Source organism: Copadichromis virginalis, linkage group LG15 (assembly GCF_057382275.1).
Source record: "Copadichromis virginalis isolate Kocher_CV1m ecotype Utaka linkage group LG15, C_Virginalis_male_GT1.1, whole genome shotgun sequence".
NCBI classification, from domain to species: Eukaryota; Metazoa; Chordata; class Actinopteri; order Cichliformes; family Cichlidae; genus Copadichromis; species Copadichromis virginalis.
Window position 1 is genome coordinate 33,847,002 of NC_140632.1, and position 9,388 is coordinate 33,856,389.

At 43.9% G+C, this 9,388-nt stretch overlaps 1 protein-coding gene across 3 annotated transcripts; it reads right to left on the reverse strand.

The window, feature by feature from the left end:
- Positions 1 to 28: 28 nt before the first annotated feature.
- On the reverse strand, positions 29 to 9,291 carry strap (serine/threonine kinase receptor associated protein). Of its 3 annotated transcripts, none has more exons than XM_085433029.1 (10): positions 9,227 to 9,291; positions 8,056 to 8,249; positions 6,890 to 7,025; positions 6,012 to 6,093; positions 3,280 to 3,352; positions 2,533 to 2,632; positions 2,309 to 2,446; positions 2,010 to 2,146; positions 971 to 1,162; positions 29 to 471 (listed from the first exon to the last, which is right to left on the reverse strand). In XM_085433029.1, the coding sequence occupies exons 2-10, from the start codon at positions 8,165 to 8,167 to the stop codon at positions 410 to 412; spliced, it is 1,032 nt and encodes a 343-aa protein (XP_085289155.1). In that variant the 5' UTR covers positions 8,168 to 8,249; positions 9,227 to 9,291; the 3' UTR covers positions 29 to 409. The 3 variants fall into 3 exon arrangements, with proteins under 3 accessions (XP_085289155.1, XP_085289154.1, XP_085289157.1); XM_085433028.1 differs by lacking the exon at positions 9,227 to 9,291 and adding an exon at positions 8,378 to 8,546; XM_085433031.1 differs by lacking the exon at positions 9,227 to 9,291 and having other exon boundaries at positions 971 to 1,120; positions 8,056 to 8,537.
- Positions 9,292 to 9,388: the final 97 nt, after the last annotated feature.

The following is a 9,388-nucleotide window of genomic DNA, read 5'->3' on the forward strand; positions in this document are numbered from 1 at the left end:
CTTCTTTAAGAAATGAAAGCCTCAGAACTTGAGCACTAACTCATTTATTCCTGTAACCATGAACAGAAAACAAGCCTTGGTCCAGCTCATCAAACACCTCAACACTGAAACCAAAACCGATGATGATGATGACGTCGTGCAGTTTGGGGTTGGCGGCTCTACATTAATAGAAGTTAGAGGACAGACAGAAGTGGGCTGATCAGAGAGAAAGCAGGCAGCAACGAGCTCACACTCACAGCTCTACTGCTTCACTCTGCAGCCCATGGACTGTCGGTGTGCAGGTGAGTGGACTGATGCTGTGACAGACAGGCCAGTCTTAGTGTCCACATCAGTTCTGATGGATGAAAATGCTCTGGACTTGGCTCCTTTCGTGGATCTCGTTGAGGCTCCAGAAGGCGACGCCCTCTCCTCAGGCTTTGATCTCAGGGGTGGAGGTGTACAGCTGCTCAGGGTTCTCACTCCCCAGGTCCTCTGAGAAGGAAGTGAAGAACAATGTGATACATGACAGTGTAATATCATCGTATGTGTGTGTACACACACACACACACACACACACACACACACATACGTATAATCATACTATGTTCTGTAAATATACACATACACAAACATTTTACATGCTGCCACAGTTTAAACTCGAGTATTTTCCATGTGGTCATGACATGGTTTGAAAAATGTGCTACGCTGTGGTATAACATCATATGGATAGTTCACAGAGCTCTGAGGTCAGAACAGATGACTGGTCAGCAGCAGCACCGCCTCACAACCTTTGTCTCTTGTGCATATACAGTGCACAACACCACACAACTGAAACAGTGTTGCCAAAGACTGCTTTGTATTGCTCTAATCTTTATAAAAACTTTTTCATTCATTCGTTCAGCATTGCTGTCATTACAGTAACAGTGCAACAGTGTAACTGAATCCAGATGAAAGCATGAACACGTGTCATCAGTTCAGAGTTCAGACTTACCAGGAAGGACACACTTCCACAGGCCGTAGGTTTTTCCCACCGCTGTCTGCCACAGTCGGAGAGTGCCGTCCTCCGAGCCGCTTGCATACAGCTCCCCGTCAGGACTGAAGCGAACACAATGCACCGGACCAAAGTGCCCCTTGTAGGATTCTGCAGACACATGAGCAGCAGCACCATCAGTTTCCGATTGGTCTATGAAAACATAAAGGAGTAACTGACCAAAGAATCAGGGTTTAACCTTTTTTTTACATTTACAGATAAGTAAGTAGATCCTGTCATGAACTGAGCTGAGCTGGTCAAACAGCGAGTTTAAAAAAAAAACAAATAAAAAAAACAAAAAACAACCCCCTCTCTCTCTAGTGACAGCAGAACAGAAACGTTGGGATGTGAGAAACTGAAATGAAAACAGAACCTCGTGAACCCAGATGTTTTTAAATTAGTCTCCTGCTCTAGCACGCTGGCAACACATGTTTTTCATTACGCTCATTTTGAATTTGATCTCAGCAACACATTGGCAGCAAAAGACTGGGGGAAGAAAAAAAACAAACAAAAAAAAAAAAGAATCAGCTCGTGGAATGTCCTGGTCAGGAACACGAGTGGGAATGAAAAGATCATTTCTGTTAGAGAGCCAGAGGTTCACATTCAGTAAAAACTCGTGTACAGACTACGACAATCTGGTGACATCTCTGCGTGCAAGGGACAAGGCCAGACATAAGTATTGGATAGCTGAGACATTCAGGGCTCAGCGGAAAAGTGAGAAAAGTCAGCAGCTGCTCCCCTCAGCAGTTAAAAGAAGCGAGGATGGTGCACAGGGGGAAACACAGCCCTGTCCTCTCTTCCACAGTTGTGTGGCTGCCATCAAATTCAAAATGAACGGTTTGCTCAGTGCGATTATTCAATATGTTTCCTAGGTTCTGTTGTGAATAAAATATGAGTTTATGACTTGCATTTATTCTGTATTGACAGGTTCTGTTTCTAATTTCATTAAAGGAGTCAGACTGCTCCTCTTCATGATACAATGGAGCACTCTGCTGCTCACCCAGCTCTTCCTTAGTGCTGTAGTCAAACTTGTAGAGCTTGAAGTCATCACCACCGGCAACAAAGAAGTCCTTTTCTGGATGCAAGGAGGCTGAGTTGATAGGAGCTGGGGCCTCCACAGTCTTGATCAATTCCAAGCTTGATAATATTAATAAAAATAGAAACAAATTTAAATTATAAATGATGAATACTTAATCAATAACAAAGTCAGTAATAAATCAGCATTAATAGAGGTGGTGGATGCCCTCTGTTTTATACACGTCACTCATTGACAATGAACGGGTGTGGCTGCAGGCTGACCTCAGAGCGTTGTAGAAAGCGATGGTCTTTCCATACGTGATCACAAGAATCTGTCCATCAGCTACGTACTCCATGCTGCTCACGGACGTGTCAAAGGTCAGTGTTTTCACCTCCTCCATGGAGCTCCTGTCCCACAGCCTACACACATGAACAGAGTGGTTGCTATGTCTACTGTCAGAAGTGAGAGGTAAGACGGGTGAGGGCGTGTGTCACAGTGCACTGACCGGATGGTTTTGTCGTCAGCAGCAGAGAGGATCTGCTGATCGTTGTTGCACCATAGAGCCTTTTTTATGGCCGACGTGTGGCCCGAAATTTCCTGTGGAGCTGACAGGGACACAGAAGCAACAGCCAGACACATTATACCACACCCAGAATCACTTCCTCCTGGTTTAGTGCCTCAGTAAACATCACATTGCAGGCTACCTCTACACTTGCTATAGCTCAACCTTTGACCTTCAGGGCATAAAATTTCATAACTGCATTTTCTTCTTTGGGGCATATCTAGGTTTTGACGTGTCCAGGATCTTTCTGTGAGGTTACAGTGAGCTGTGAACTGCTCCAAGCTGTGCTGACAGTAACCATCTGCTCACTGTAAACAAGTGATCGATAAAGGCAACTTCCTCCACCAGCACAGACGGCACCTTCTTCATGAGTTACCATAGTAACACCTGCTGCTGTGGAAGTTTTCACAATAAACTGTTACATTGTATATAATTATTTACACTTGATGAATTTGTCAGCTTCATCTCAAAAGAGTGATCATGCAGATCATTTTGTGATTTTACCAAGTCTTACTGTGTGTTCCAGCACAAACCAATGCTGCCGGCTGCTGTATAACCACCCACACAGCTCTGCAGTACATGCAGCAAGTGGCTAGTAATGGTCTAGCGACAGTACATATGGATATGTGGGAGCATGTACTGGTCATATGGTCCACACATACACGTGTGTGCATGAGCATGTCCACTTACCTGCTTCAGGGCTGCTCAGGTCATAGATACGCAGCAGTTTGTCGTTACCTCCAGTTAGCAGGCAGTTGCTGTCCTGTCAAAAAGAAGCACGTATTCATGGGAGGCTCTTCACTCCCACCCAACAAGCACAGAGAGTAAAGCTGGATTTATAATCCTGCACATGTGTCATTTTGCAAACAGTTTTCAGTTGTAAGAGGAGTGAGGGCGTGGGGGCTTGTCACTAGGGATGGGTATCGTTTAGGTTTTATCCGATACCGGTGCCAAATCGGTACTTTTGAAACAGTGCCGGTGCTCAAACCAGTGCTTAAAGAATGGAGAACACAAAATTGGTCCAAAAACCTCTCATGTTCAGCTGTTTTTTGTAAAAATATAACAATGTGTGCCTTTTCTGCAGCTATGGGGCATATATGGTATCACTCTTGGCTGGAAGCAGTGCTTAAACAATGGAAAAAACACAAACTTTGTCCTAAACCTCTCATGTTTAACTGTTTTCCACTTTTTCTTTGGTCATTTTAGCCTTTTTAGCCAGGGTGAAGGGAGCATCTGCCATTAAACAAGAAGACAGCAGCATGTAGCTATGATGATGTTTGCTAGTTCACCTTACATGCATTAATGTAATAACGTGGTTAGCCTACTCACGCAGAGAAGAACGGCTGCTGCTGCATCATCATCCGTCATCATTTCTGCTACACTGGCAGGGCTAGGGGCCAGGACTCTCCTCTTCGTGTTTTTGGGGGATGTTGCATAACAGGCAACCCACCCGCAGTAGATGTGCTCGGTGTGAGGTCTCGCAGCAAGCTATCAAATACGGCGCATTTCTGGGCTTTTAAAAAAAAAACGCTATGCGTCGCCAGGTGTTTCATCGGATTTGAGGTGTTACCTCCTTTGACAGTATCACAGTATCAGCTTAAAGCACTTGTTGCAGGCTGCTGAGTTTGCATATTTTGCTATGAAGTACAGCCAGACTTTTAACCGCTTCGCCTTGGACATTTTTAATCTGTAGCTCTGCTTTAACAGAACGTACGTACGTACCTGGCCCCGCCTACTATCCTCGGAAACGTAAAATGATTGGCTAGAATCTAAAGTGTATCACAGCTCAGGAAAAAAAAAGCACCGAAATAAAGCACCGAAATGTACGTTGCTTTTCGGTCTGGTTACTACCGTTTATGTCAGAACCGGTGCCACACCGGTACCCATCCCTACTTGTCACCCATGTGAGACATGCTACCGAATGTTGATTGGTTGATAAGTGAGCCGGAATAGAGCAGGAAGCTATAGCAGAGTTCAATGAGGACGAGGCAAAACGCAAAAAACAAGCTCAAAAAACAAAGCATGAAAAGCACAGACAGTGACACATTTCATTGTTCCACAGAGCTGTGAGCGCTATAGTGCAGTTATGGCTGTAAAGGCCAGGGCGTGGTCTGCAGAGGCACTTTTCTCCTCCTCCTCCTCTCGCAGTCTTTGGAGCTGCTGCTGTGATTGTGAAACTGCTGAGATCCCACCGAGACTCAGACACAGGAGCTTGCCACTTCATGTGCCCTCCATATCTCTCACTTTGTCAACCAGTATCCAAACGTCATCATTGAATCCCTCTCATTTTCTGTGGGTTCTCTACCTTGTTTGTGTGTGTGTGTGTGTGTGTATTTGTATAATATTTATTTTTTCACTTTGAAAGTGAAGTTTTTGTGGGTAAACACTTGCTCTGAGTTCTTTAAGTGTGGTGCTTTATTCAAAATTCATGGTGCCCCAAATGTGTCCATCTGTGTACACTATTCCAGAGTTCACCAGGAGTGGGAGAACTTCTAAGTGATTCTTAAGGTGTTTTCACAGCTGTGCGCTTAGTTCATTTAAATCAACGTGATTCAACCCCGATCAGAACCAACTACCCAAACCTCTACATTACAAGCTTGAGCTAAAAAAAAGGTTATGTAGCCATCTCCTGATGATTGCTCAATCATCCAGGTAAGAAAATCCCACAAACATTTTCAGTGGGAGAAACGTTTTTTCAGACTGATGAACAGAATGCTTTGTATTCTGGGATGGAACAAGGTACTACAGATGTGCAAAGGTCTGTACGGGCTAGAAGCTACCTGTGAAATGAATGTAAATTCTCCAAGTTTTCCAATAATACACAACACAGCACTTTCTTCCATCCCAGACACATCTAGCCAATGAGCAGACTGAACATTCTCACGCGGTTTGTAGTGTTGCATTTTGGCTCGAAAAGCTACAAGTTTGCAAACTCATCAAACAATTCAGACCAGAGGAAACCAACTATAGGTGAGAAAACACCTCACGCACTACAATAGGTTATCCAGATAATCTGTTTGCTTTTGAAGGCAATACTGTAACATGCATCCGGTGAATCTTTGCAAACAGCATATTTAACTAATATTTATTACGAGGCACCGCGTGCCTGACATTGTAACTGGAGCTGAACACTGCTAAAGCTTTGGCCCTAGAATCACTACGGGCATGCAGGCTCAAATGTTTACTTAAACATTTGAGCTTAAATCTTAAATCTTTTACTAAATGGTGATTTGAACTTGAGCAGGCCAGGGCCTGTTAACTTCTGGTTAGTGATCAACATTGACAAAGAACTTGTTTCACAGCACTGACTGGACTAAAATGTTACCTTATCAACTATATTCTGTTCTTGGTGAAAGGTGTGCATCAATTTAAACCCACAAGTAGAGAAACACATACAGAAACACATGATGAAGTGCACTGACCTGAGTAAAGCTGACAGTTTTCACAATGTGTTTGTGTGCCAGAGACAGGACCTCATCTCCACTCACTGCATCCCACACCTTTCTGCAAAAGTCCACAAGGGAGCTGTTAACAGTGACCTCACACTGGGTGGGTGTGTGTGTGTGTGTGTGTGTGTGTGTGTGTGAATGCAGAGGCTGCTTTATACAAGAGACAAAGTCAGAAGACACATATATGCAGAAAACTCATTCAAAGCTCAGTGTGCAAAACTGTTTCCTCTGTGACATACATGTGATAGAACAAGTCAGAGCCTCGTCTTACAAATCAGTGAGAATGACGGGTACATCAATATATTGGCTTATAACAGACTCTTCGAAAATAAGAACATTTAGCGGGACTAAAGATTTAGCTGTTGTGTCACTGAATTGTCCTTGCTTTGCTGGAACAAAGGGATAGATAAGAATGAAATAATAGGCGCAGCAAGATATTCTATTGTCCACAGAGTTCAGCTCATGATCACACTAATAAAAATGGCTTTACTTTATTCAGTGTAAAGCTTTTTCTTAGAAGGATGCTGGGAAAGCAAGGGTCACCATGGTGACCATGTCTATCACAAAGGCATGTGGGCTACGTCACTGCTATAGCCAAGCTAGAAAGGTCCCTGAAGCTTGTACTAGCACTCACATCTAAGTGATCGATTTTCAATACCATAGCATGAAGCAAAACAGCCGTTTAAGGTTATCCTGAAATGAAATGAGACCAGATCACACATGAACTGAGGTTTCAGAGTACATACAACAATACAACACTGCCAATGGATGCATGACAGATTATCCACAGAGAGGAGCACTGAGGATAACTGCCTCTTTCAGGCTAGTTTAGTCTGAGTGTGTGAACTCACGCTGTGAAGTCGGCAGCAGCAGTCGCTGCTTTGGTGGCGTCTGTGTTTAGAGTGGCTCCCCAGACAGCGCCCTTGTGACCCAGAAACGTTCCTATCCAGTCCCCTGTGTCTCCCTGGCGCAACATGGGCTTGCCATCTGATGGAGAGAAGCAGAGAGGATGTGAGCATCACAGTGTAACGGCAGGGGGCAGTAAGGATAATCCACAGGTGTCTGCTAGGTCCTGCTGACCGTGCGACAAGCAGGGGTCACTGACTTCTAGGGTGACATTTGGTTGTTGCTAGGTAAAATTGGTTGTAAAGAGTTGGTACTGCATTGAAAACCTCCTTGCGGTTGCTCTTTTTGCTAGCAGACTGCCACGTCACAGTTTGTATGGAACATGCAGACTTGTCTGCAAGCACTTGCCAATTAGTTGCTAAGTGGTAGTGAAAGTTAAGAGTGCAGTGCAAACAAAAAGCAAAAGCTGCATCTTTTGCAATGTGTTGGTTTAACCCCGGAACAGTTAGGCACAACCTTGACACTGAAGGCACACTTTCACTGTTCAGAAAATGTTTGCCTTCAGTTGTAACAGCTTCACTACTGCTCACTTCAATACTGATTAGTTGGTGAGTCAGCATCCTCCATGCAAGCTATTAATGACTCTTCCTAAAAGAAAGAAAAGGAAAAAAATGAACTTAACCTAGTAAATCTAGGAATAGGAACACTGTTTGCTCTCAAACACCATCTTTCTCAGGGCTGTTTAGTTGCAGATCTGTAGCAACTCAGTGACATGAATACCATCTGACAGCCCAGAGACGATCATTATCTGATCATGGACTTTAGGACATGATCAGATAATGATAAACAGGATGTAATCTTTTCTATACTTTTTCAACAAAGTTGTACAATTCGAGATCAAACTTTAGGAGGAAGGTAAACCATCAGTAGTTAAGCTAGCCGCATGTGCCTCTCTCTCTCTCAGGCTCACACACACATGCGCCCCCGAGCGCACACAGACACACTTAATGACACCAGAAAACAATACAAAGACACAAAGTCAATCAATGGAAGAACATCATGTTTTATAAAGGGCTCATTTTAAAGCCCAACCCGCAACAGACCACGTCCAGAAGTAACACCAGATTCTCACAGGCTACTTTATGTTCATAGTCCTGCCAACACCTCTCACCCTTGCAGGCGCTGATGAGGAAGTATCCATAAGGAGTAATTCCACTGAAGGCCAGGTCCACCACAGGCCGGGTGTGACCGGAGCAGGTGAGGGGAGTCTGTCTCATCGCCATGGTCCTCCGGCCGGCCGGGAGACGGTTTGCACTGATGGAGGAGACGGTTGGATGCTAGCGGCTAGCTAGCAAGCTAGGAAAACTAGCGGAGTAGAAGGAAAACAAGATAACAAGCTAGCTTTGTAGGTTATGTTCCGTTGGATAGCAGTTAGCTGCTGCTCACACTGTGAATCAGAAAGAATAAACTGTAGGTCTGTCGTACAGCTCTACCTTCCAGCGAAGGAACGGCTACCGTGCTAATAGCTACAACATTGCAACTAACTAGCAACGTGCGACACGGCCAAACAACCATAGAGACGACGATGTTGCCGGTGTGTTACGCCAGTTCCGCTAATCATGACGATAACACTTCCGATGCCTTTCATAGTAAAAGTGTCATCGCTTCTAACGGACATTGATACTTTTTAAATTTTGATTGAACAAATATTGAATAAAGGCTTCTTCAGCAGTGCTGAGAGAAATGTTGATATCGATCTGTTATCAAGTAAAAACGGACAGTAATGTCCATACCAATACCTTTCACCCATAAAGGAGGCTTATGTGGGGGAGAGCAGTGTGTCATTATTTATTAGATGTATAATTATTTAATGGCGCTTCTATAGTTGAAATGTTCTATAAATATCTATCGTTATTATCAATACCTGGGTTGATCTACCCACCACTATTCTTCATGAGCTACCTGTCAGCTCGTTTTCGTTTTCAGACTTTAACTCAGACTTTTCATCGTGTAAAAGACACAGTTAAACGTTGTGACATGGAAGGCATCAAAGCTACTTTGTAAACAGGACTTATACTAATATTTCAAACAGAGATTGATTGTTTATTTGTATTACTTATGTATGTAATATTATCACAGCACGTAGTGTCAGTGTTACTTGGATGAGCGCACTTCAAGAGCCCGTGAAAGCTCTAAGGCTGTAAAAGACGTGCAGATGTATGCGAATGCTTTCTAGTTTTTAGTGTTGAGGTACCGGCAGATCTCACACCAGGAATGAAACTATTAAAACTCTTTGTTTCGTTCGCCCCCATAAAACAGAAAGAATGTATTTATACTCTTACCTCCAGAGGGCGCTGAGTGCATGGATGTATTACTGTAAACGCTCAGTGTGCAGCAGGATGACAGGGAGAGAGGAAGGTGCCTTGCTTCACGGCTGCAGGCAGAGATGGCGTCCCGCTGCCGGTGAATAAGCAGAAAAACCAATCAGAGGGAGGAGAGAGAGG